The 27,607-nt window shown below is 39.1% G+C and overlaps 1 protein-coding gene across 3 annotated transcripts; it reads right to left on the bottom strand.

The window, feature by feature from the left end:
* Positions 1 to 987: 987 nt before the first annotated feature.
* htr1fa (5-hydroxytryptamine (serotonin) receptor 1Fa) lies at positions 988 to 21,027 on the bottom strand. Of its 3 annotated transcripts, XM_032530075.1 has the most exons (4): positions 20,902 to 21,027; positions 5,117 to 5,239; positions 3,907 to 4,008; positions 988 to 3,511 (listed from the first exon to the last, which is right to left on the bottom strand). In XM_032530075.1, the coding sequence occupies exon 4, from the start codon at positions 3,508 to 3,510 to the stop codon at positions 2,290 to 2,292; it is 1,221 nt and encodes a 406-aa protein (XP_032385966.1). In that variant the 5' UTR covers position 3,511; positions 3,907 to 4,008; positions 5,117 to 5,239; positions 20,902 to 21,027; the 3' UTR covers positions 988 to 2,289. The 3 variants fall into 3 exon arrangements, with proteins under 3 accessions (XP_032385966.1, XP_032385968.1, XP_032385967.1); XM_032530077.1 differs by lacking the exon at positions 5,117 to 5,239; XM_032530076.1 differs by lacking the exon at positions 20,902 to 21,027 and having other exon boundaries at positions 5,117 to 5,353.
* Between the last annotated feature and the right edge of the window lie 6,580 nt (positions 21,028 to 27,607).

Below are 27,607 nucleotides of genomic sequence, written 5' to 3'. Positions count from 1 at the left end.
AAAAAACACTGTTGGGACATAGGACTCTGCCAGTGGTGTTTTCTGGAGAAGAGAAGAGTGGCAAGTCCATGTTTTCCTGCTAGTTCCTAGAGACATAGAGACATAGGAGACATAGTGTGGACTTCCACTTTTACAGCCTACCTTAGCAAATCAGGTAAAACAGAAGCGACTGGCCCCACCATATGTGTAAGGAACCACTTTCCTGCCTGCATCAGCTCCACAAAAATGGTGTGTGGAACTGGAAACTTCAAACTGGTGAGAAAAAGTAAATATAAAAAGTAATATAAATAAATAAAAGAGATATTTTTCTTTCCTCATTTTTAAAACAGAAAATTACGTTTGACCAGGATCCCCGTAACAATACGTTTGACAAGACAGAGGGGAAATAAAGTATGTCTGTGTTATTGAAGGTTAGTGGCTATGATAGGAGGGTTAATGTTAAAGATTCACTATCACACATAGGTAACAGTGAATTAAGGCATTCCGTTTCAATGTACTCTTTTTGAATATTTCTTGTATAATAAAAAGCCTACATTTATTTTCCATGAAACAGTCTGTGTGACAGGGAGGACCTGTACAATTTATTTAATTACTATATTTGTTTGGTGTATGAGGCCATATGAGCAATACCATACTTCCAGACCCAGAGAGAGAGAGACAAAGGGAGAGCAAAAGAGAGAGAGAGAGAGAGAGAGAGAGAGAGAGAGAGAGAGAGAGAGAGAGAGAGAGAGCGAGAGAGAGCGCAGCGGTTCATTTCAGCCAACTGGAAAGTCTGCAGTCTTTCTGCTATCCACAAGGAGGCGCTATCACATCAGAATATGGAAAATAACTGGTCTTTTCACATTCAGCAGATTGAAATATGGGGTTGCAATACTATCAATGTTCATTGCTGCCATCATTCTCTCCGTATAAATACTGTACCAAATCTTCACTCAGGAAATGATCATTTACTCAGAAGAACGGGGAAGATCATTCACATGTGGGCTGTTTATTATTTATTATTAAGACAGAGAGAGACAAAGAAAGAAACCGTTTACAATAACTGGTCATACTGTCACTGTATGTGTGTGTATAACAAACTGTGTATTATCTCTCTGGCATACAGTACACCCTCACACATGACTCATCCACAATATTTCCATCAACATATCGTGGTCCCTCTTGGAGGCAGTAAAGAAATAGTAGTTCTATTCCAAGTACTTGAGTGGGATTAATGTAATGAGGATTTCTGCACTGATGGTTCTCACATTCATTGACCTAATGCTGGCTATTACATGGGAGCGAGATGGGATAGGGTGTTTAATGGCTCCAGGATAGATGTATAAATAAATACTCTTGGCAATACTAAATATGTTAGTGAAACATAAAATGTTGTGCAAAACATCATTCAAAGTGGCAGAGTCTGTTGTAAAGTTGAAACAAGCACAATTTGTGTATTGGTCCCCAAGTAAATCTTATTTTAAAATTGTGAATGTTTTATTAATAGTATGATTTGGTCCTAGAACATAAAACATTTAATTTACATTGAAGGCATTCTTAGCTGTTTATCCTAAACATTTATATCATGGTATGTTGAGTTCAGTGTTGTGAAATTTATGAATGGCAGGCAATAACTTCCTGTTTTTGGATTCTCAAATGAATTTAGTCAGTATGTTGCCATTACCAGACAAAAAGCTTTAACAATCTACTATTATAATTCATATCTGTTGGAGTGTTTTGCCGAAGACATGTCACATTCAACAATTTTGTTAACAATCACTTTAGCAGTCAGTCAGATAAATATTCCCCTCTATAATATGATGGCCACAGGAAATCATCACTTGGTATGGTGTGGTATTTTACACATTAGCCAGCAGCTTGGAGTGGATACAAGGGAGGTCATTAGATGGAATGGATGTAATGGTCAGCTATTTCAAGCTTCTTTAATGGGGCTGATCTCTAATGCTCAGAACCCAAACCTCAAAGGTCAGCGATGGCCTATTTTCTAAAAACCAACATGTTCATGTCTTTTCAAACACACCAATTAACATCAAGGAAATCTCAGGCCGTTCTATTAATAGCAGGACTTGGATTTCAACATGGAACTTTGCTTCAAAGCTCATTTCTGAGCTGGTGCCATTTAGGCTGTTGGGATGTTGGGTGGAGATGGAAGTCAATCCTTACTGTCTCTCAGGCACATTTAGTCAGTATGCAGTCAGTACTCTTTTACCTCCAGCCTTTAGTCTGTCCCTGCCAGTTACATGTGCATGTGTGGTGGTTTATGGGTATGATCATGCACAATTGTACCCATCAGAGGTAATGACTGCACCTAACAAGTCTTTGGAAAGCTTTTTTAAAGTCTTCATTAAAGATGGTGTAGATGAGGGGGTTGATTAGCGAGTTAAGGTAGCCCAACCATGTCAAAAAGTCAGCCATCTCCATCGAAGTACTACAAGAACTGCAGGTGTTAACGATCACCTCCTTGACAAAAAATGGCAACCAACAGATGACAAAGGCCCCTATTATCAACCCCAATGTTGATGCCGCTTTGCGCTCCCGAGAGCCTGAGATCCGTGGTCCTTGGTAAAACTGGCTCCGACGTGACTCACTACGTGAATCACTACGAGACTCACTTTGTGACTCATGCCGGCGCGACTTGCAATGGAAAGCTTTTACTGATACACGCACCCGTTCACGGGGAGGCTCCTCAGTTGAGGGTTCAGAGAAAGACTTTTCTGGTGGACTTATGGGCTCTGGACTTCGAGGTCCTCCATTGCCGTCACCATCTCCAGCAGGGTAGGATGATGGGATCATGCTCCCATTAGTCATGCCTGAGTGACGGCTAGCCCGGCTGGCCTCTCTGCGCATATACAAGGTCTGAGCGGCCCGATAGATTTTGTAGTAGAGGATGAGGATGAGCAGCAGGGGAATGTAGAACGCTCCAAGGGTGGAGTACAAGGTAAAGGTAATGTGATGGTGCATCATGATGCACTGGTCTTCCTGCTCTGTATCCCCGCTGTAGTGCCGCCAGATTAGAGGAGGTAGTGAGATGAGGATGGACAACAGCCACACCACTGCCACCATCGCCCCAGCCCTGGCTCCCGTGCGTTTGCGGGAGTACTCCACTGCATCAGTAATGGCTCTGTAACGGTCGATGGCGATTGCAGCAAGGTGCAAGATGGAGCATGTGCAACAGGTAATATCCACACTCAACCAGATGGTACACACCACCTGGCCCATGTGCCAGGTCTCTTTCTGGATGTACATAATACTGAAGGGCATGACCAGCACAGCCACCAGCAGGTCGGTTACTGCTAATGAGCAGATGAGGTAGTTGGCTGGGTGGTGCAACTTGCGTGTGACTGCAATAGCTGTGATCACCAGGCAGTTGAAGAATGTAGTCAGGATAGCCAGTACAGACAGGGTCAGCGAAAGCAGGATCTTACTAGGAGGTAGTTTGGTAGTCTCCAGTGATTCATTACCACTGCTGTTTGTGGAAAACACCCCTTCAGCGTAACTGGGAAAATCCATTCTGCAAACACAATGGAAAGGGAGTTGTACATTAGACATAAGGGAGCAGGGAGCTAAGGGCTGCAATTTTTGGGCTGCCTTGTATATTGTTTTTATTTAATCTGGTTATAATATGGCATGCAATTCAATCAGTCACTCAGCATTTTAGCGCTATAAAATGATTGCAAGAATTGTACTATTCTTCCTCCTCTTCTTCTTTCTGCACTTCATACATAAAACATGCCAAAGTTGATAAAAATAAAGTTTTCACTCAGAATGTGCTTTTAAAAATTCTGCACTTTAAAGACTGTGCCCAAGGCCTTACAACATTAAATGGTTGAAAATCTTTATTTGAACTTGCCCACAAAAGTTTTCCAAAAACTCTTAAAAAGTCAAAATCTAGCAATCCAGTCCTACCTGTCTAGGCTCTAATGTGTTGCATCCAGTTTGTTCAGTGTGCAGCAGGATCTGTCCTGGCTGCTAGTTGGGCCATCACATAACCTCTGTCACTCATAACACCTGGGGGGGGGGGGGGGGGGGGAAGAGAGAGAGAGAGAGAGAAAGAGAGAAAGAGAGAAAGAGAGAGAGAAAGCGTTAGAAAGAGATAGAGACAGAGAGAAAGATAGAGGATAATAGGGAGGTAAGATTGAAGAGAGAAAAAAGACTTAGAAGCAATACAGTAAAAAAAAACAAGCCAAGGACGAGTACACCTACACAGCAGATGAACGAATTGTGAATGGTTTATCAAAACCTAATGTTTGCATGTCTTTTTGAATTTAAATTTTAAGATGATCAATTGGGTATTCACCAATGTGACTTGCATAGCTCATTGGCTTGCATATTAATATGAGTTTTCTGAGATCATAATATCACAATCGTAATGCTGTTTCAAAGGCTTTTCAAACTTAATAAGAATACAAAACTTTGGAGGATAACTTTTTGGGAATTATTTTCATTAACATACTTGGGCCTACATTTGAAGCCATACAACATTAGACAGAAATATTCTGTCAGCTGTTTTAACCCAAAAATATTACTCTTTAAAGGTCCCATGACATGGTGCTCTTTGGATTCTTTCACATAGACCTTAGTGGTCACCTAATACTGTATCTGAAGTCTTTTTCCCAAAATGCAGCCTTGGTGCAGAATTACAGCCACTAGAGCCAGTCCCACAATGAGCTTTCCTTAGTATGTGCCATTTCTGAGTCTGTAGCTTTTGAGGAGGAAGGTGCAAGGTGGAGGCTGGGGGTGTGGCCTTGACCAACTGCCACTTTGCTCGTTTGAAAGCCATGATGTATCTCAGGGGTGGCCAAATTCTCTCAAAGGGGAGGTCCAGATCGGCCCATCTGAACTTTCATTTTCTTCAAGGCAGAGCAGGATACCCAGGGCTCGGTTTACACCTGTCGACATTTCTAGCCACTGGGGAACCATATGCAGGCTTGGGAACTCATATTAATGTTAAAAAAAACTCATAAAGTGAAATTTTCATGCCATGGGACCTTTAACACCAGCCACTACGATTGTTAGTATTATTGTCGGTGCAGCTCTCTCTTACTCTCCGCTTTGCACAGTATCCTGAAGACATGAGTGGGAACAGTTGCTATAGAAACAACAAGAAGTACAGTACTTTTTATTTAATGTGGCGATGGAGCAGAAGCAGCCAAACTCTGACTGTCGGGTCTCTCCTGAGAGTGTTTGATTCCCAGAGTAGGTCCAGGGGGGAGATGGGTGGGTGAGCGGGGTGCCAAGGCTACATGACAACAGAATGAGATCAGAGATTTCAGTTCACTTAACCTTAACAGGTGGCAGTGTCAGCTAATATAATGCACCAGGAAAACTTTCAAAACTTTGACAAAAAGGCTTCTATATAAAGGCAAAAATGTGTATTTACTGTTGGACCATAGCAAACCCCGTGTATGGTATATCATTCTCATCATCATCACAATATTGAGCACATTAAACAGTACAATTGTGTAATAGCAGTGCAGAAGGCATATGAGTATCATTTCCCTTCTATATTCAAGGTGTGGGCACTGGCTGTTCCTTAGCCAGACTGAGTCACCTAGGTGCTGTTTGCTTAGTGAGATGGTTTTTTTGTATGAAACAAAGTGTTTATAAAGCATACTGACACAACCTTTTAGATAATTGAAGAACCACAGCATTGTTTTTTACATTATATTTCTTTACAAATTATGTTTACTTTATATTTTTTCCAGGCATGCTCTTCTAGCTCATTGTTAACGGTGCCAGAGCATGGAGTTGGCAAAGGTTTTCAAATTGATTTTCAGGGTTGGTGCAAGAAAATGGCTTCCTAAAGTGAAGTCTCACCAAAAACTTTAATTTAAGCTCTTTGCTTAGTATAGTTGGGCACTGTTCATTATGCTACACGGTGAAATACTATCAAAATGTAAATGGTTTCATAGCTATTCTAGAACAAATTGCTATGGACCAATATCTGCTTCTTCATACCTGTAATTTAAGTCCACAGAATGATCTTCCTCTGAGTGTGATGCAATTATACAAGCATTCCCCTTTCCAGTACCCTCGAATGAATTTGGAAAAAAACATTACTCAGATAAATAGACGATAATTATGGCTGCACTTCTGTTGTGCTCCATGTCACTGCACTGACATATTCAGAAAATTGTTCTTTTTTAGGTGTTTGTGCACAAACATATATTTAAATAGACAGTATGGGCTCAGTAGGGCGTGTGTATGAGCATGCCTGTATGTAGGCTATTTGAGGAGATTGACAGTATGTATTGCAGTGTCATCCTGTCATAAGATGCAACGAAAGAAAATCATCTGCTTTTGTCTTAAAAGTTCTAAAACACAGGCTTTCTGTTCAAGGCCATCTTAAGATACACTCCAGTGAGCCAGAGTGAGTCGGCTCTCTGCTTTATTCAGAACAAAAACCAGTGCCCTTGCATGAATTTCAGCAAAACAGGGAAAACAGCTTCATTCACTGACTGATGGTCACATTGTTATTAAATTATATTGTAACTTTCAAGTTGGTTTTGTATGGTGTTGCTACAGATCATTATTTTTTCATCAATAATTATCTACCAATGAGGGTTATAAGAGATGAGAACCAGTGAACCCTGATAGTGTTCAGTAGATTATATATCATATTAGCAGATTTATTCAGCACTCAAATAACAACAATTTGAGTTGGTTATTATGAGACAGTAATTTCAAGCTACAGAAATACTGTATGATGATGCTTCTGCAATCTAAGAGTAACAGATTCCGGAAGTGCAGACAATGAGGAGGCTGACAAAGCAGAAACGTGTCAATTATTTCCTCCACATCCAGACATGAAGATATAAAGATTAGTTTATTCCATTCTCAACTTTTGCTTATGGTTCAAACACATAAGCAACACCGAAAAGAATGTCAACCCCCTGACATTCAATTTCTCTCTCTCTCTCTTACAAGAAAAGGGAAGCTGCAGCCATGACATGGAGGACAATTTCTGAAAACCAAACAGTTTGGCCTAAGCAGGACATCAAGCTGCCAAGACAGTGTAGTTATTAAGGAGGGGCGTTGTGAAAAAGCTGACTGACTGCCTCTGGAAAGAGCAAAATAGATGACTTACTGCAGCCCCTGACGACACAGCAACTCTCATTCATTTGCCAGTCTCTTTATCTTTATTCATCTACTGTGTATTTAATCTAGTTGTGGTGGTAAATGACAAAGTTGGCAGGAAGTAATAACGCAAAGGGCTTCCTCTAAGAACATGAAATACTGTTTTTGTTTTCTCCTGAAACTAAAGTGGAAAGAAATGTGTTACATAAGTGAAATATGAATTATACCATTCTAGTACAGAAAAACACCCTACATAAAAACATGTAGCCATGTTTTTGGAATGTTAATGGCATGGGAGGATTTGAATAAGTAAAAGGCTCGGTAGAGGACTGAGTACTTAAACCATCCCCTAATATGTTAATAGTCTTTTTTTCCTATTCAACTGCTATTCATTTTTTTTCACATGTTTACAGATGAGACCACTGGCAAGAAAATCCAGCTCCACATCAAGTAATAATAAAAAACTAAAACAAAAAAGTATTAGTGACTAGTATTTGGGATTATGATGACAAGTGACTAAAAGACTATGTGGGCTAATTGCTAATGTGTGTACTTACTGTCCTGCGTTACAAGCGGGCTTTAGTGGGCTAAACTGCTGTCATGTCCACTTTGCAGCATGCACTGTTCTTACTCATTGACCTGTATCCTCGTTTAAAGCTTGACTGGATCACTTCATGATACACACTGCACACATTTGGATGTTTTGATAGCTAACATTCTTTTTTCTAGTGTTGAATGATTTTGATGAGTGGATGGTTTTAAGACACCTCAGTGCATCACATCACATTGTCATTTTTACCTAATTTCTCCCACTTTGTGGTGTGCTGTGTGTAAATATTTGGTATTTAAATGTAAAGATTCAGTGTATATGCACTGGATGCTTGTAGTTATATTAGATATTTGACCATGACTGATTGGCCAAACCAGTTGTGACATCATAAAATCTTGCCTATGTTTGTGCTGTGCGTACACGTGTTAGACTCATAATAAGGGGAAACTTTGGTTACACTTAACTTGAAGGTATCTACATAAGAGTGACATGACACTCTCATGAACGTGTCATAAACATTATAAACAAGTCATAAGCTAGAACTGTTGGGTCCTTGTAAATTATAGCGTGGTCTAAACCTACTCTATCTGTAAAGTGTAGATAACTGTTGTTGCGAATTGGTACTATAAATAAAATTTAATTGAATAAACGTAGTGTACATGTCATGACGCTTCTATAGTAAGTGTCCTTCAGTTTTGTCATGACAAGTTATGGATAGGGTTAGGGTTAGGTTTAATGTGTCAGGACTGTGTCATGTCATTCTAGTAAAAGTTACCCAAACTTTCCCCCATCAGCAGGTAAAAGTGAAAACAACCTTCTATTGTGAAAGTCTGCACATAAATCATTCTGTACAGTGAAAGATCCAAACCTAACCATTATTAAAACCCATTTTTCAGTGGAGGACATTTAGAAATGTTCCTGTTGACTGAACCATTTTTTTTTTTTTTTTTTCAGGCCTTCGTGGTCTTCAATTGACAGGATAGAGCTGAAGACAGGAAAGGGGAGAGAGAGGGGGGATGACACGCAGCAAAGGCCCATGGGTTGGAGCCAAACCCGGGCCGCTGCCAAGGCCTACATGGGGTACACACTCCACTAGGTAAGCTAGTGGTCGCCCCTGACTGAGATGTTTAATCATCTTTCAGTATTCTACAGTGCTGAAAATGATCTATTGGTTCTTGTTAGCATCTGTTGGTCTGTACAACTATTTGTCGTGAAGTTGCTTAATGTGTGCCACTACACTCAACCTGGGATGTGAATGCGATATATATTTGAATTTCCTTATTTTTTACTTTTGGCTAAGGCTGATTTATATACAGTACATCCATGCATTAGCTTAAACTGACTCATTTCAATGAAGCAACATACAGGACAACCATTACAAATATCTACACCGTGAAAGACTGGTAATACTTCTGGAGGGTTGGTGATGTATGATGATCTAACTTGTGTGAAAAAATCTTGCCTCAGTGCTCTACTGCTGTCACATCATGCGTGAGTATGGAAGGAGAACGTAAAAAGCAGATTTACATTGGAGGATGAATTCTTCCATAAGTAGATACACTTCTTATTTGAGCTTATGTCACTTTTTTATATACATTTTTTTGTCAATGTTATTTCACTCGCTATTGTTGTGCCTTTCACTTTGACTAACACTTTATTTGACTTCGGTTGTTTTTAAAAGTACTATATATATAAACTTGACTTGACTGAAAGACAGGTCAGAATCAGGTCAGAATCAGAAGCAAGCTTGACAGATGGTTTGGGGTTAGGGTTAAAAGCTCTTGCATTTAGATGCAAAACATGGTAGAATTTATCGTTAACTGTCTTCAACAGATGATGAGAGTGCCTCAATAAGCAGCTATCAGCTCATACATTATGGTGATTTCACTGGCAAGCACACATACAGCATGTGGTACTGCAATTAGATAATGTGAAAAATCACTCTGATTAGACATTCCCCATAATTATAAAAAGCTTCCGCTCAAAGTTTATCTAGTGGGCTTTATCTGGTTGGCAGTGGTTTTGGATTCACATTAACAATACACCTTTAGTGTGACTATAGCAATACAAGCCAAAAGCAGAGTACTTTTAGTTTAAAATCAGTGGGTAATTGCCACTGGTTTCTGTTAACAGTTTCTTTTAGACTCCATGAAGCAGACATTACCTTTAAGCTGATTGAGTCCCTTTGAAGCCATCATGACTGGTGGTATGTTTGATCTGCACTCTTAAAATGGAAAGCGTTGGCTCAAAACCCTACGTCATTATCAGGCTGACTTACAGTTTACGTTGATTGATTTGTCACAAACAGCAATACATAAGGGTCTTCAAATCAAGGTACAACAAAACATTCACACATACTTAATACTAGTCAGTTAATTATCCGCTCTTCCACATGGCAAATCGTTGAAAGATGAATGAAAATTACATTTTGGGGAGGCACTGGACACACTCAGTTGCATGAAAAAAGAGAGTCCTCTCTTCATCACTAAAACATCCTAACAACTCAACTGCCCAGTCCAACCAATCATTTCTCTGTGACCGCATCCAAGTCTCCAGGTAACTGCAGGGAACAGCTATGTGTCTCATTACCTTCTTGTAGATAAGTCTGCTGGCATCCAGGTATAATGGAGGTGAATGAAAACCTGTTGGGGCTATTATAAAGCAGCATTTTTCAACTCAATCTTACATGGACTTGCAAAGACATTATTGTCTGTAAAAAATGCTTTGATTTCATTAAATATTTCATTTCAGACTGCTTGCTTAGTGATCATTACACAGAAAGAAGCTAGATATGTCCCCATAGTCCTTGTGCACCTGCCCTAGCTGGTAGTTTTTGTAATACATTAACTGTCAACGGGAAAGCTGTCACTATTGTCTAAAAAATACACTTTAAAAATAAAAAAATGTCTATAACAAAATTAAAATAATCTCCAAAACAACTGTCAGTAATATGAATAGGTTTGCTCTTAACACACAATGCAAATTAGGATGAACACGTTATAAATCAGATATATTTAATCAGGTGGGCATGAGTTAATACTTTCATAGAATAGTGTTAAATTGCCAAATTGGATATAATTTGGAGATAAATTAAATATTACTAGAAAGATTAGATGTTTCTTGCATCTGCGCATAATCTGTGCATGTCCAAATAATGTATTTGTATGTTTAGTGTCTTCATTTGTTAATTTATAATATATAGAGAGAGATTTGCTCTGGGGTTTGATAACAGAGGCTGAGACTCTATTAGTGGGATTAAAAAGCTCCACACAGCTGCAAAAGTGAGTGACTGCATGCCTTCTCATTACGCTCAAGTTAATATCACAATACTATTCATTAATGTAGCTTTAAGGTAGTGCATAAGTCAATGTGTTAGTATTAACCTGATATTATTTCTCAAACATAAACAATGACTCTTTGCAAACATCAAACATGAGTTTGTACAGCAGCCGTTCTCTCAGTCAGATAAATAGACTGTGGCTACATGTTTACTCAAATTCAGAATTGCCACATATGTATGCCTGATGTAAAAATAATACCAACCATTCGGGCATTGACACACGTACACACACACACACACACACACACACACACACACACACACGTATAGTTCCCTAAACCAGCAGGAGCTAATAACTTATTATGAACTGGGCTGAGGCAATGAAGCAAATGGCTAAACTAATGGGAAGTCAATGTAAAAATGCATACCGGTAATTCATGTGGAAAGTCCTCATACGACTAACATCAACACTATGAGAAGATTAATGTGAATTGATGTTTCTTGAATCAAAAAGTTTGCTGTTGCAACAGCAAACTCTGATGTCTCAGAAGTCAGGTTGTCCCTGAATGCATCAACAGCATTGTTCACTATCCTGCATCACAGAAATGGACCAATCTATTCAGTAAGTCTCCTTGCAGTTGATTGGTGCAGATCAATGTTATATGGGTACACTCTCATTTTGGACAACATTTCAAATAGAGTGATGTTGGAAATGCAGGATAGAAACTGGGTGATAAAATAAGTAGTTGTCTTGGCTCACTCTCTGCATATGATTGTTCAAGGTGGATCTTTGTGTGTGAGAGAATATGATGGGAAGGGATGATGGCTTTATTTGTATTAGTGACATGTTTATAGAAAGAAATTAGAAAACCTAAAAAAATTAATTTACAACACTGAATTTACTTCTGATATGTTGCTGAATCGAACTGCAGGCTCTCCACTGTTGGAAACAGATCAGTGATTAAAACCTGCAAGGTGACAGAAAAGGCTTTGAGTGCAGCAGCATGAAGCTTTATAATTTAAATATGTGTGAGAATGACTAACACAGCTGCTGGGCTTGAATATATTACAAACTTCCAATTGAATTACGTTATCAAGTGTTGGGATTAAGGGCTTTCAAAACTAATTTTTCAGACGGCCCATCAGCCTTTACTCTGCTCACCAGCAGATAATATACATTAAAAACGTTCCTAACAAAGTTGATAAGATGTGGTCATCATGGTGGCTCATTCATTACGCTAGATTACAATACTACACTATACTACTACAACACTATGTCATAAGTTAAATCAATTACAGACTCCATTGTGGCAATGATTATTCTTGTAAACCCAACCTTAACCAGCCAAACCCTCAGAAATTAAATTATCTAATTAAAACTTGGCAGTGATCCAGCCACTTTTAAAAAAGAACAATCTAAACACGTCACTAATGAGCAACTATAGCCCGATATCAAACCTTCCGTTTTTAAGTAAAATCATTGAAAAAGCGTTTTTTCAACAACTCAACCATTTCTTGTCTCAAAACAACAGTTTTGATACCTTACAGTCACTTTAGACCACACCACAGCACTAAGACAGCTCTTGTCAAAGTCTTTAATGACATCCACCTTAACACAGATAGTGGCAAAATCTTAGTCTTAGTATTACTTGATCTCAGTGCTGCATTTGACACGGTCGACCATGACATATTACTAGACCGATTGGAAAACTGGGTTGGCCTTTCTGGCTCAGTACTACATTGGTTTGAATCCTACTCACAGAATAGGGATTTCTTGTCAATTGGTAATTATGCATCTGAGCATAAAAATATGAAGTTTGGAGTTCTCCAAGGCTCTGTTCTGGGGCCTCTTCTGTTTAACATCTACAAGCTTCCACTGGTTCAGATTATGGAAAACAACCAAATAAATTACCATAGTTACGCAGATTACACACACATTTACATAACTTTATCACCAGGGGACTACAGTCACAAAAACTGACTAAGTGCCTTGAACAAATTGACAACTGGATGTGCCAGAACTGAAAAACTGAGGTGGTTGTTTTTGGGGCAAAAGAGGAAAGATTAAAAGTCTGTGCTCAGCTTGAAACAACAATGTTAAAAACAACAGACAAAGCCAGAAATCTTGGTGTTGTCATGGACTCTGAATTTTAACAGCCACATTAAGACAATTACAAAGTCAGCCTATTATCACCTTGAGAATATATCAAGGGTTAAAGGACTCATGTGTCAACAGAATTTGGAAAAACTTGTACATGCTTTTATCTTCAGTAGACTTAACTACTATAATGCTGTCTATACAGGTCTCACTAAAAAATCAATCAGACAGCTGCAGCTGATTCAGAATGCTGCTGCTCGAGTTCTCACTGAGACCTACACTGGCTTCCTGTGCCTCAAAGAATTGATTTCAAACTAATTTTGCTAGTTTATAAATCACTAAACGGTTTAGGGCCAAAATTAATTTCTGATCTTCTACACACTACAAACCACCCTGACCTCTAAGGTCATCTGTGCCAGGTCTGCTTTCTGTCTCTAGAGTCGGAACTAAACAGGAACGGCTCCCAGAAAACTGCAGATCCGCTGCAGCTCTTAGTTCGTTTACATCAAGGCTTAAGACCTTTCTTTTTGATGTTGCCTTTCTTTAAATGGCCATTTCTTTAATATTTAATTTCTTATACTGCATTAACTTTTGTTCTTGTGTTTTATCTGTTTTTACTTTTTTTAAACTATTTGTATGTAAAACCCTTTGAATTGCCCTGTTGCTGAAATGTGCTATACAAATAAAGCTGCCTTGCCTGGCCTTGGTCCAAAGGGTGAGAGGGAGAGTGGCCAGCGGATAGAGCGGCAAAAGCCAACGTGTGCTTCTTTTACCGATATGTATTTAACGATATTGCATTTCTAATCCAAACAACGTAAAATTTGGCAATGCACTTACTTGTGCCCCTAGTAAAACACCTATTTGAAATCAATTAGACTAAAGGTTTGAGAGATATGCGCATAAAAACGCAGACAGACAGACATACACAGACGTTCCTGCAATTTATAGATAGATGATAGGAGATAGGAGATTACTTCCAACATTCTTTTATGCATTGGATTAAATATAAAAGTCACTACTTAAAAAGAATGACAGTTACTTATTAAAATGCAGATTTTTACTGATAAAAAATCTTGGAATGTCTTTTGTGATCGGTCTCAGCCTTTTGTGATATGTGTATTGCGGCACTTAATATTGCGATGATGATATAAAAACACTATATTGTGCAGCCCTAGCGGGAATCCGTTGAGGCACTAAAACTGGGTGCATCGCTTTGGCAACATGAGATCAAGCTCATTTATTAAGCATTCAGAATTTATTCAAAGGTTTTACTCTCAATGGTCAATGAAGACCTGGAGAATTGACACATAAATTATGTGCCTGTCCCCATCTAAGACTACTGTGAAATGGGAGGAAAAATTGGAAATTTCTCATAGCCCGCCTTTGTGTGCTTTGCTTAGAGTATCTATCTTTTAAAGCTTGACTTGCTACAATGTGCCCTTGAGTGCTGCCGGATGCCAAATTCACCAAGCAGTAATCTAACATATTAGCTTTGATCTTTGACTTATCCCACAAATTCAGCAAATACAAGTTCAATGTTTTGTGGTTGTGAGAATGGCACTGCTTGCTCACAACTCGGCACCAACAGAAAAGTAATCAAAGTCACAGAAAGGACAAATCTACCTTTCTGTGTCTTTGAAACATCATGCTCTGTGAGGGGGGAATGAGTACAGACAGTTTTTTGTTCAATAATGAAAAAAAAGAGGTGGAGTTTCAACCACCATGTTTCACAGATGTCAAGTTTCTGATAATGGCAGATTCTCTGAGATGAGTCCTTTGTGTGAATCCCGTTTCATAGCTATATTAAATAAAAGCATAATATAGGGTGAATGATGTACATTGCCCTACTGCTAATTCCGTTCTGATATATAGATGTCTTCCTTTTTGCCATCCAAGCAACAGCTTTAAGGATGGTGATGTTGGTCTGGTCTGTCTTTTTTTTATATATTGTATTTAATTAGCATTGTTGGAAGGTGTCTGCTGCCTAAGATTTCCATTGCCAATTAATTGCTTACCTCAACATGGCACACATGATAAGAATAAAGAACTTGAACTTATTCACCTCCTTTGCTCCAGTCAGAATTACTATGGCCGCTAGAGGGCTTTGACACTTTTGTCACTTTGTCACAGGTAAACATACAGTATGTGGTTTTGGGGCACCTGCTGAAATGACTGATGCTGTCTTTCTTCTTGGAAGTTCTTATTCCAGTTTGTTTATCTTTAAAGAAAAGGTTAAATGTATCTCTTCATCTCTTTATAAGCAAATGTGTCCTCCATGGATGGCAGCATGAGTTCCCCTAACCTTAACAAAGTAGTAATTATAACCCAAACCATGTTTCCCTAAACCTAACCAAGTTGTTTTGTGCCTGAACCTGACCAAATCATTAGAAGGCAAGGAGGGTTAAGTATTGTTCACATTAGAACTGATACTGGTACCAGTAACCATACATGGAATTTGGTACCAGTACCGCATAGTACCTTTTTTCAGTGCTTTCTCTCTGTAATGATAAATGGGGGAAAAAAAGCATCTGCACACTCAAGTCGGAGACCTTTTTTGACCGAATGTTTGCTTAATTACTGTAAATACGATTTTTGCACAGACTTGAGTATGTGGATGCTTTTTTCCCCCATTAGTTTTATGGTTTCTAGTTCTATAGTTTGTGCCTCAGCTATGCCTCATACCAGGTGACTGGCGTTTTGTTTCTCTATTTCTCCTCTCTCAGAACAACACAAATTTAATTACAGTTGTAAAAATAAGTCCAAACCTATTCATCCTATTTACTGGGAACATTTTGTTATTTATTTAGATAGGACACAGGAGGACACATCAGCTGGTCCACTTTGGGGCTGAAAACGAGCAGAAGTTTTTTAAATCCTGTGTTCATGTTGTACCCATTCATTATTGCATTGGTACTGTATTATTGAAATCATTTGTAATTAATTCCTGTTCATTGTTCATGCACTTGTATGTTGTTGTTGGTTTTGATACGGGACACTGATGATATGTGAGGGGGGGGGGGGGTTACTGGCCAACAGGCTTCAGACTGGTCTGGAATATCAGAACAGCTGGAGTTAATTTTTTTATGTGTGTGACATGTTAGTTATGGTTCTAATAGTTGACAATGGTTTTTGTAACATAATTTTATGTAATGTTTTTGCCTGTTATGTTTAATTTATCACCAATAAAGACAGATTTTTGTTAACAAAATGTTTTTCTGAACATCGATGACATTCAAAACGGTGATAACTAAAACAGATATTCAACACACCATGTGTACAGGGCGTATATGTATGTATACATGATACATGTGTTTACACATATGTATTGCAAACAGACCTAGACCTAGACCTAATACTTGCCTTAAAGCCTCCAGAGTGCAAAGTGCTCGCTGACATTGTGTCTGTGGCCAAAATAAAAATCTGCCTGATGATTGTGTGTGTGACGCAGGCGGTGCAGGTGTACACCAGGCGACCAATGTCAATACCTGTTCCAGATGGATTTGAATTAAACTAATACCTGTTTTCTGAACTAGTATGCTACATCAATGGTTTTGCTTTGAAGGAAGAAGTTATATGCTGGACTTGGTGAAGACCAACCACAATATTTGGCCAGTCCAATAGCTGAGTTTAAGACAAGTCCGGGTCCACATACTAACGAGTCCAATACAGTAGAAAAGTGTCTTGAGTCCAAGAGCGGGCTCAAATACTGCAGCCCTGGCAGATATACTATATACTACACCATGTGTAGTTTAGTTTCTGTGATCAACACCAAACCAAAAAAAGAGGAAAATTACCTCAAAGGTTTCCAGATTGTCACCTCTTTAGGTTTACACTTCTGTAAACATAAAGTCGGTGTTATTTTAATAAACAATATCTGCAAAAAATATCACACCACACACAATACACAACAAAATCTTTTCCAACCTCCCTTTTTCCTCCCAAAATTATCCCTACAACCTCCAGCTTGTCAGTCGGTCACCAGTGACTCAGAGGAGGTGAAAGCACACCGCAACCGCTTTTGGCATGCCATCTTATATAGTATTGTAACAAACATCTGTGTGTAGTTTTAAAAAGTTTAACAACACTTGTGACTGCTTTATCAGCATAGCCCTGACTCACTGTGACTTGAACAAGCTGTAGAGGAGTGGTAGTGTTCCTCCATCTCCACGGCAGCTCCTCTGTCCACTATGCACATCTTTGTGGTGTTCAGTGGTACCACATGTTTCATTTGTTGACTGGAAAGGTTTGACCTTATGAGTTGACAAGGAGCGATTAAAAAAACTAACAGGCTTGCTGTGATGCTAGTGAGGGTATCAAGATTCAGTTGCCCTCAACAGGATGAGCAGGTAATTAATGGACGACAGATAGTAAGACGGTTGGATGGATGTAAAAAACTAAATTGTACTTCCGCCATTGCACTCTCAAGCTTTGCATCTTAGCCCCAAAACTGGTAAGGCTGTAAGACAAGGAACAATTTAAGTAGAAAATGTTGCTTCATCCAACACTCTCGTTTTGTGAAATGTAATGGACATTGTAGCCTCTAGGCACTGCTAGTGGGGCTTTGGGCTTTTACTCTTGTTCCATTAGGAATCAAATTCCCATAAGAAGCCACAGGAAAAGACACGACTGGGGCCACTCTTTTAGATGTAGCTAGTTGATGGATGGTCTCTTAAGGTCAACTTCAGCCCCTACAGGTTTGTCAAAGTAACAAAGTCAGTTAGGCCTACTGCATAATGCCAATTCCTTTCTGCTAAAAAGAGAACAGCAGGCAAATAGGCGCTCTCTCCATCTGTCTCTCATATTGTCAGACACACAAACAAAAATCCCTAAGGTAGTACCAGTATGTTTGGTCTATGCTGTCTTTGTTTTAAACACCCCTCTTCAAAGATCCCTGAAAAAAACAACGAGCGCTGTCAAGCATTTGCATAATTCTGGAAGCTAATGTTGGCAGAAGAATTTGATTTCTCATCCGTCATGGATTGGTGAACATTAATTAAACATTGATTCTTGAATGTTATGGGCCTTTAAAGGTAGCTGAGAAGCATCTGGTAACGTTCATAATTAGCTGTTCACAGAGACACATAATGGAAAGACAGAGTTCAAAAAGGCCTATTTTCATTGTCTGACATGATGATGATGCGATGTATCCAGCCAGATTTTGATTGAGGCCCTCGCCACTGCCAGTGAAAAGCTTTACATCAGATAGCCTATCTGTCAGAGCTTTGTTAGAGCCACTGGGAAATAGAAAGGCACTAAGAGCTTACACCAGCCAAGGCTTTAACAAAAAATGTATCCATCTCATCAATTTACGTGGTTGGACCATAAAAGCATGTCAGTCGCACAAACTTCCTTTGTCCTAATGAAATTATAATTAACGCTAAAGACAGCTAGGTCAAAAGAAAGGTCAAACAGAAATGTATTAAACATTCCTATCCAGTCAGAGAAGATAAGGCTCTGTTATTTAAACTTGGTTGCATTCTGTGATGTAATCAATAGTGCACATATGAGCAAAACCAGCATTATAAAACAGAAACAGTGGGCCTAATTAAAAATATGGAGCTGTGTAGGTTTTTCAGCCATATATTATAAACCTCTTAATGTTATTTCAGATCAATGAACTTTTAGTTCAGCACTTAGATCCAGCAGGCTATAAACAAAATAAATAGAGGGGAAACACTTGCTCAACATCATTGTAAAAATAAGCAACCATGTCCTCTCGACCTTCAAATTGGCCCCGCTACAGTATTTTGTTTGCCAGTCGGCTGTCACAGGTTATAATTCACTAGTCAAAGTTTGTGAAATATTCATAGCACAATGCCACAACACCCAGTTAGCAGGAGATTCAGCAGCAGCATTGTTTTTTCTCTCTCTTTTTTCTTGTTACTTTAACATTGGTAAATAGCATGTTGTACTATAATCACCTCTCAGGATTTCTCAAAGTCACATTTTTCAGCTACCTCTCACTTTTGGGGTCATGGAAATGTTGATGTTATATGCAGGTTTACATAAAATTGCAAGGATGATTTCATCTTTTTCACCTGGATGGCTGTTAGTCAAATAAGTAGAGAATTAGTGGAGTGGAGAGCATTTGTAAATGTTTGACATGTTTCATTTTTCCAACCGCAATTTGCTTTTGCTAAACTGTCTCTTACCCTCCTAGTGTTTCATGATTGCTGCCATTTCTTTTCTTTGGTATCGATCACTAGACAAGTCTCATCATCAGTATCAGTAGAGAAAAATAAGGATTGTTAGCTCCCTACAAAAAAACAGGGTGCTACAGGATGTATTACAGTAAATACTTGCTCATGCCCTCATATCATCAGAAGTCACACTGTGTCCTTGGTTTCACACTGCTACCCATCACTGGTGTCCATTATTTTACTTTCAGAGATAACTCCCCCATTGAATTAAGGACCATGAGTAAATGCGATTCCTCGGCCAAAAAGAACTCACTGTGGAGACCTTCTTCAATATTTCAAGTCATTAAATGAAAGAGTCCTCAATAACATGTCTTCCACTGCAGTGCAATTCCTAGCTTTACTGTATTGACATGTGCATAGATTTTTTGCTGTGAGCATGCATGGGCCTACCCAGAATATGTCCATATTTACATTCACTGTCAGTGTGCAGTGATAACGCAAGAAGCGGTGTTTCCTTTATTTAGTTAGGTACAAAGAGCTAGGATGGCGGATGGGCTTGTAAAGTGTCCAACTGCCATGCAAAAGACCAGACTTTGCCTCCTTTCCGTTAACTTTCCTGGGAATGAACAGGAAAAAGCCTGCGAGTCACTCACCCCTGTGATTCCCTCACTGTTTCTTCATCACACCAACTCAGTCTGACTGTATCCTACACATATGCTGCAACGCACACACGCACACACACACACACACACACACACACACACACACACACACACACACACACCACACACACACACACACTCCCATTAAATTCAATACTCTCCCTTTGCATTCTATTTCTACTGCACACACTATCCTTCTTAAACACACTACATATCATGTTGTAGGTTTGGTCCAGAAAATTCCCGGAAGTTGACCGGTTGTTGGTTTAAATAACTATTTCATTGCAGCAGAACAGATTCCCAGGTAAATTCCAATGGGTCTTATGAGGGCACGTTGCTCACTTTTAATAAAGTGTACACCAGATGTAAAGTTAATTTTTAATAGATACAGTATGTGGACATAGACTACTGAACATTCACAAACACATGCAGCCACTGTAGAGCCTTTGCTTTGAGATTAACCATCCAGATGAAGAGGAATCTCCTCATCATGACTCCCTCTTGATGATTTGGTTTTGGCAAGCGGCTTTGAGTTCATAAAAAGCGCTATATAAATTCAAGTTATTATTATTATTATTATTATTATTAATGTTATTAATATCCTGGTAACAGTCAGTCAATACAAATCACTCTGTACTACCAGCAGCTATAGGCTATTGTTTTCTCTCGTACATAATTAAATCACCATCTGATTATCATACAGTAATCGAGAAAAAACAGTAAGGGGATTGGCCACATTGGGAAAAAAAATCTAGAAAGATACAGATGCATAGATGCATTATGGGTTACTATATGTCTATGGATCATCAATCATAGACTTTATCTCATTACAAGCAGTAAAATAGTTATAGTCAGCACAAAGGTGGAGGCAGTGTTGGTGCTCTGCTTAGGTTTAACGTTGATAAGTACAATGTTTAAAAGCCAATTAAGATGCCAACTGGAAATGTAGGCTATGTCATATCAATTAAACCTAATGTGCACGTACACATACAGCGCCCGTCTATAAAGTACTTTCCAATTTCGGTTCATGAATTCAGAAACTGCATGACAGCCTTACTGTCAATAAATGTGCAACCTGCAAAATAATAACTTACCCGGCTTCCCTTGCAGAGAATAAACGATAGAAGAAACCAGAGAGTGGCAGAGGAACATTACATTCCCTAATGTCCATTCACAGCTCAGCGACGTTCACGCAGACACTCGATTACTGTGTCGAAGGAAAGGTGCGCGGGCGCGCAGACGGGAGCGCGCTTATTGGCGATAGCTAGAGCTCAGAGAGAGGTGCGTCAGTGAGGAGGAGGTGTAAAGACTAGATAAGAGTAATAACAGACCTCCAGCAACCAAGGCAAATTGGAGACAAGCGCTTTCTCTAGCAAGTCAATGTTATTTTCTGTGATAGGCTACTTCATAAAGGTCGCATGTGTGTCTGTGGTTCATTGTGACCGTATTTTAATCTCACAATATGTTATTCATGAAAGTAATTTGGGATTCCATACGTGGAATTTGTCTAAAAAGATACGTCAAAAAGAGGATATTTAGTGCAGTTTTAAAATCCCACACACAAATATGAATGTAGTTTTTGACTTTGAAAACTATTTAAAACTAATCGTATTATACCCCTCCTGTTACTATCCCCAACAAGCGATTTCCTAGTTTTTCTAAGAGATCTTATAAGTTATTGATCCCTAATGTAATCAATCTTTCGATTATTTAATATGAAAAGGATAAGTCAACATCAGTTATATTTAAGCATTAGAGGATTCAGAAGAATTCCTGAGGATACATTAAGCCACTTTTTCATGTAACCAAGAAGAGGGGCACCACTTTACCAAGTGTTCCACTCAGTCTGACGTGATCAATCCCCTGAATGTCCTCCTTTGATTTACATGTTTAGCAGGTCAGGCGTGATTCAAGTTAATTTTGGACCTATTTTTGTGTCAAACATGAAAGGCGTACATAAAAATGCCCTACAGAGGAGGATGTGTGAATTTAATAGCATTACACAATGTGTGAAATGTCCACCTTGCTCACATTAGCAAGTTAGTTCACAGTATCACAGTAACACATTCTCTTATTTCACAGAGAAAGTGTGAAATCATTGCAGGTTTTATCTAGAGGCAACAGAAAGGTTAATTAAAGTGGTGGAACAATGAAGGCACAAGAAAATCCTTTATTGCAAAAGGAGCCAGTTGATGTAATTTTGGTCGTATTAGGGGTACGGATGATGGTCATAATTAGGGACTTATAAAATGAACTGGTTCCTGTCTTTGAGTTGGAGGTGTTGTGTTACATTTTCCATCCATCTCTCAACTCATCTCCCTCTGAACGCTGCAGCTCTCTGCTGTTTATTGAGCTGGGTGTTATGCAAATGTGTAGACACTATGTTTCCCGTAAGAAATCCCTGAGTGATGTTCAAATTCCCTTGATTGACTGTTAGGATGTAGATTGTTTTTTTGCGTGCTGTGGAGATAAAAATGTGGACAGTTGGGTGTGCTGTGTGGGCTGATGTGCACTGCGGATTGACAAGAGAGAGGCCAAAAGAACCCAGCAGACAATAACCAATTCATATAAAGGGATGGTGAACCGGTGTTTATCCTTGGTGAAATCTGAATCTTTCAAATATGTGAACCATGACGGAAAATGTTGGATTTTCTCACCCTAAGAGATATTTGCTCTGTTGAATCTAAGAAAAGGAACAACTTAAGGCTGAAAAATAAAGAAATAGGTTGCTAAGCCCGGCACTTTTAGCATTGCAGTCCTTTGTCTTGGCCACGGTGATGAAACAGTGTGATGGTTGCTGCCTACAACAGCACTTCAGTAAAGCTCAAGCTTATATTAGTCACTGGAAACAAAATGTCTACTGCCAAATGATGAAACAACAACTGTATCTAAAATGGTACAAACCTTTACACAGTATTGGAACATGGTTGGTCCACAACAGAAATTTTCAGTATAATAATTGCATGAATTTACATTGAACTTTTTTTTCTCTTTCCAGGAAAATTATCTAACAAACGCAGATATTCAAAAAGGAGCAGAGAAAGACTGTAGCCCACAGTATAAAATATTCATGTGCTGTTTTTTCTCGCAATAACTTTCCCGCAAGAATGTATACCTGCACGTCTATCCCTACTGGGTGATTGCTGGGGGTTGTCAAGCTGTTTTGTAAAATGACTTAATAACTACTAAAATGAACAAATGTAATAAAATGTGATGTAAAATGTACACAGTGTGTGTCTGCAGCCTCTCCTCTGAGGTCTTGGATGTGCAGGTGTCAAAAGTAAACAATAATTAAATGTTTCAGGAGCTGATAAATTGTAAAGATATTTTGTACAGGCAGTGCTGGAGAATGATTTTAGCTGCTTGAGGTTATTTATATTATTTTTTTGTGTGCTGCATTTTAAGCCTTTATGCTTGACAGGACAGCTTAGACAAGGAAGGGGAGAGAGAGAGGTGGAAGCAGTGCAGGTTGGAACTGAACCCGTGGTCACTACGTCGAGGACTAAGCCTCTGTAAATTGGCGAGCGTTCTAGCAGGTGAGCTACCCAGGCACCCAAATTCTTTCAAATTTTCCAGTCACCTCAAAAAACTATAGTTCCATCCTTCACGGCAGAGAACCAAAAGTATTTGCCTAATAACTTCAAACTGCTTCTAATTATCTACCCATCTTTATTGCTTCATTGTTTTGAAATACTGACCCTTCCCACTCACACCAATGTTCATTCTGTAATACAAAGAGACATAATTAGGATCCGTTAATAGAGGATTGACAGTCACCCTTGTTTGTTGCTAATCCATTATGCACCATTTTTTTCTTATCTTCTCACTTCTGAAGATGAAACAGCCGAATTACTGAACTATGGTCACAGTTTAGTCATGCACGCGTGCTCGTCACCGTCTTGAACTCCTCAAAAACAGCCAGTTTAATTCTGTCTTGCTTATGAACAACATTACATCTAAAACAAAAGACCATTCCATGTGTTTCCTTAATCAAAATATACATTGTAATAAGGTAGAAAGCAGCGGATAAAAGCCAAGGCTTCCAATTATTTCAAGCTTGCAACAGCAAAAAAAAAAAAAATACAGGATTAGCATGTCTCCTAATACAGTATATTTTTTACTCACTCCTCTATGCTGTCATGCAAGTTATGCAACAAGGTCGGCAGATTTACCACACAAACTCTGTATTCTGAAAGACTATGGAACTGGTGTGTTGCCTGCTGTTCATTTAGCTAGGATAGAATAGACAGCTCAGAATAACAAGGGGTTACATCAGTTTGGCCTTCTCACTGAGAATCTCATGTTTTATTCAGTGCTGTTTTTGTTGCCATACAATGTGTTTGTCTTGTTGCGAAGATTTGAAACAAGAAGACAAAAAAACAGAAGAATTGTTGTTTCAAGCTGTAGCACAATAGAAATCATTGAGAACATTTTAGGTAACTAAGGTGGAATCAGAAATTACCCACTTTTACAAGAAATAGCAAAAAGCCTTTCTGTACAACATGTAAGTAAGAGAGTATCTACTCACCTTTCCAATGGAGAGATCAGCACTTTGCCTTCATCACACAGTGGAGGTTGGAAACCCACAATCTTAAAACACAAGCATCTAATGATTTTTATATAGTACACAAATTCTCTTTTCTACATCTTGAGAAATATTCCTGAAATGAATGCAAACACGATTTATGCCCATGTTTCACAACTACGACTTGCATATCTTTGGACAACAGGAGAACAAACTTGCACAGAGAACATACAACTGCACACACAAGGCATCAGGGTGAACATTTAAACTTCTTCAACTGTGAATTGTAATCACTTAGTCACAATGTCAGACTCCTCACATGTGTAGATTTTAAGCAACTTCTAACAAAAGCTTAAGAGAATTAAGGGAGGACGCTCTGTAGGTGTTTGGCATCACTTTCATGATTTATGTCGGTGTTGATATCTTTTTCATTCCTCTAGCTTTGTAGGTTTTTGATGCAAAGTTGGAGACGGGTGAATGCATAGTATCAGATCAGGAAAATATGCCTAAGTTGTGATGACACCCCTGCAGTGATGCCAGCCTCTGTGTCCCAACACAGCTCTAAGGCTCATTTGAATTTTTTGAGTGTTTCTGCGAGCGTGTGCCTCGTGTCTCAGATCTGAACCACACGTAAATTTAAAAGAAAATGATGATCTAAATGTAGCATTGTTTCAATTCTTTCTTTTGTAGACACACTCTTGAATTACTTCTGTGAGCCCCCAGTGACTTCACTCCACAAGAGCAATAAATTGGTGTTTTTAGAGATGAAGGATCACTTGGTAAAACAGCATTCAAATATAATTTTTCCTGAACTTCAATCCATTTTTTCCCAAACAAATCTGCTAATTCACCCCCTACAGAATAGCAAATCAAGAGCAACGCAAATAATTTTAACCAAACGTTCTATCCAGAGTGTGGGAACAGTAGTGAAGGTAGACTGCATGTGCAAGGCAACCTTGGGCCACACTTGCACAACAAGAGAGAACTGTGCTCTCCATCATCAGCTATTAGTCAGTAAGAGACGGAAGGGTGGCACGGCTTCTTCAATGCCATCATGACATAATCACTACCCATTGATTTCCAGCCTTGTGGTTTGTGGTAAAGCAGGTATTGGTAGAGTTGGCCAAGGCAACGACATCACATGATGCATTCTGAAGGCTGCGACACAATGATCTTTTCTTGTTGGGGCTTTCAAAACAGAACAACTTGCACCAGCATCATGTTGTTCCCTGGCAATCATTGATGTACTACATATATTAAAGTTAACATAATTTAGCCACAAGTATTCCAAACCATACAACCACATGGGTAATTTGTTCCTACCCTTTAATACAACCCATAGATGCATTTAATAAGTTAGCATGCCTTTATCGTGACAGCAAATTCCAAGTTCATACCTAAACACAACAGTCCCAGTTTTGAAGACGTTGTTAAAGTAATGAAACGGTTGCGGTTTGGTGAGATTTAGGCAACAAAACAAATTATTATGTTCAATAAAAGATTGTGGTTGGATTAAAATCTGTACATTTGTTACATACTTTACTTCTGAGAGTTTGTGCATGATGTAATTACGCACATGACAGAGAAGACATGACAGAGTGTCCTAGATAAAGTTAAAATGACTTGCTGTTCACTTCTATTTGAACAGGACACATAACTGTCTTGGTCGAAAGTCCTTTGGAAATAGTCCACTCATTGTGAACCTTTTAACTGCAGGTCAACAGACATTTTGTCGACAGTTTATTTGAGATTTACCCAAAATATATTGGGCAAAAATGAAAGCAGCAGCAACAGCTGTTTAGAGGTGTAGAAAAACAGATGTGTGGCCTCTACAGGCACGTAAAGTTATTGCTGCTGTTGTTTTAACAAATTGGCCATCTAACGATAAAGCTGCATTCATTTTAGCTAAAATCCACACAATTCTAACAGTATTGATAAGTTATGTAAGTAGCTGAAATGACTTAAATATTGGTGTGGCAGAGAGCAGCATGTCCTTGACATACATAAAAGAGAAAAAGCCCTGTACAACGTGGTAATTAAATAACTTTGGATAGGATTTGGCAGGAGTCCTTGGGGAAGACCCAGGACTAGGTGGAGAGATCATATCTCCAACGTAGCCTGGGAACGCCTCGGGATCCCCCAGTCGGAGCTGGTTGATGTGGCTCGGGAAAAGGAAGTTTGGGGTTCCCTGCTGGAGCTGCTGCCCCCGCGACCCGATACCGGATAAGTGGATCAAGATGGATGGATGGATGGATGGATGGATAGGATTAAGATACTTTTTGGGGATATTGGAATAGGCACACACACACACACACACACACACACACACACACACACACACACATACACACATAGACACACACAGACACACACACACACACACACACACCACACACACACACACACACACACACACACACACACACACACACAAGGGTGTACACAGAGACACACAGAAAAACACAAAACATGTATTCTGAAATGATCCCCACATTTCTGGCTCAGGCGGTGAGGAAGATGTAGAGGCAGATTCACACACAAATTAATCATGATTTTGCAAACATAAAAAGCACTTGTTTTTAATCACTGATCACTGGTGAACATCTTTAAATTTAATTCAGAGGTGATGTTGTATTGCAACTCTTGCTGTTTGCTTTGCTGCTCTGATATGAACTATTTGTTTGAACAGCTTTCATTCTCAAGATCTCCTTACACAACACCACAAACCTCAGCTTCAACAATTACCAACAAGCTGAATCACACCACTCTGCCTCAGCCTCAACAAAAATCGAATATTATTAGCTTTAGTGCAGGGCAATTGCATTTTGAGCGCATTATATTGTGCAGGCATTGACACATGCCACATTTCCACAGTCTTGTAGCTCGATAAAGAGAGTTTGGGTGAAAGCATCCCCAAATGTTTCTCTCTTTTGCTCAGACTTGTACTTACAGATTGCTGAGTGTAAGTATTGTCATAGACGTGGGGGGGCATGGATGTGCTTCTGCCTTCGTTTAAACATTGCAACAAGACTAGTAGTCTACAGTCACTGTGAGACTGTACTTGGGCACAGTGGTGCTTTGAGCATGCTAACACGCTAATTTTAAGCAGATTAATGTTTTCCATGTTTACCATTTTATGCTGTTGGCATGCACAAGTACAGTTGAGGCTGATGATAACGCAATTAGTTGTAGCAGGTATTTTGTCAACCGTATTGGGAAAATGAAACTTGAACCTGATGATGAGGCTAGATGATAGGTGAAGGGATCGCTAAAGT

The sequence above is a fragment of the Etheostoma spectabile genome, chromosome 11 (assembly GCF_008692095.1).
Source record: "Etheostoma spectabile isolate EspeVRDwgs_2016 chromosome 11, UIUC_Espe_1.0, whole genome shotgun sequence".
NCBI classification, from domain to species: Eukaryota; Metazoa; Chordata; class Actinopteri; order Perciformes; family Percidae; genus Etheostoma; species Etheostoma spectabile.
The sequence above is the reverse complement of the archived record's forward strand: the minus strand, read 5'-3'. Positions and strand labels throughout refer to the sequence as shown.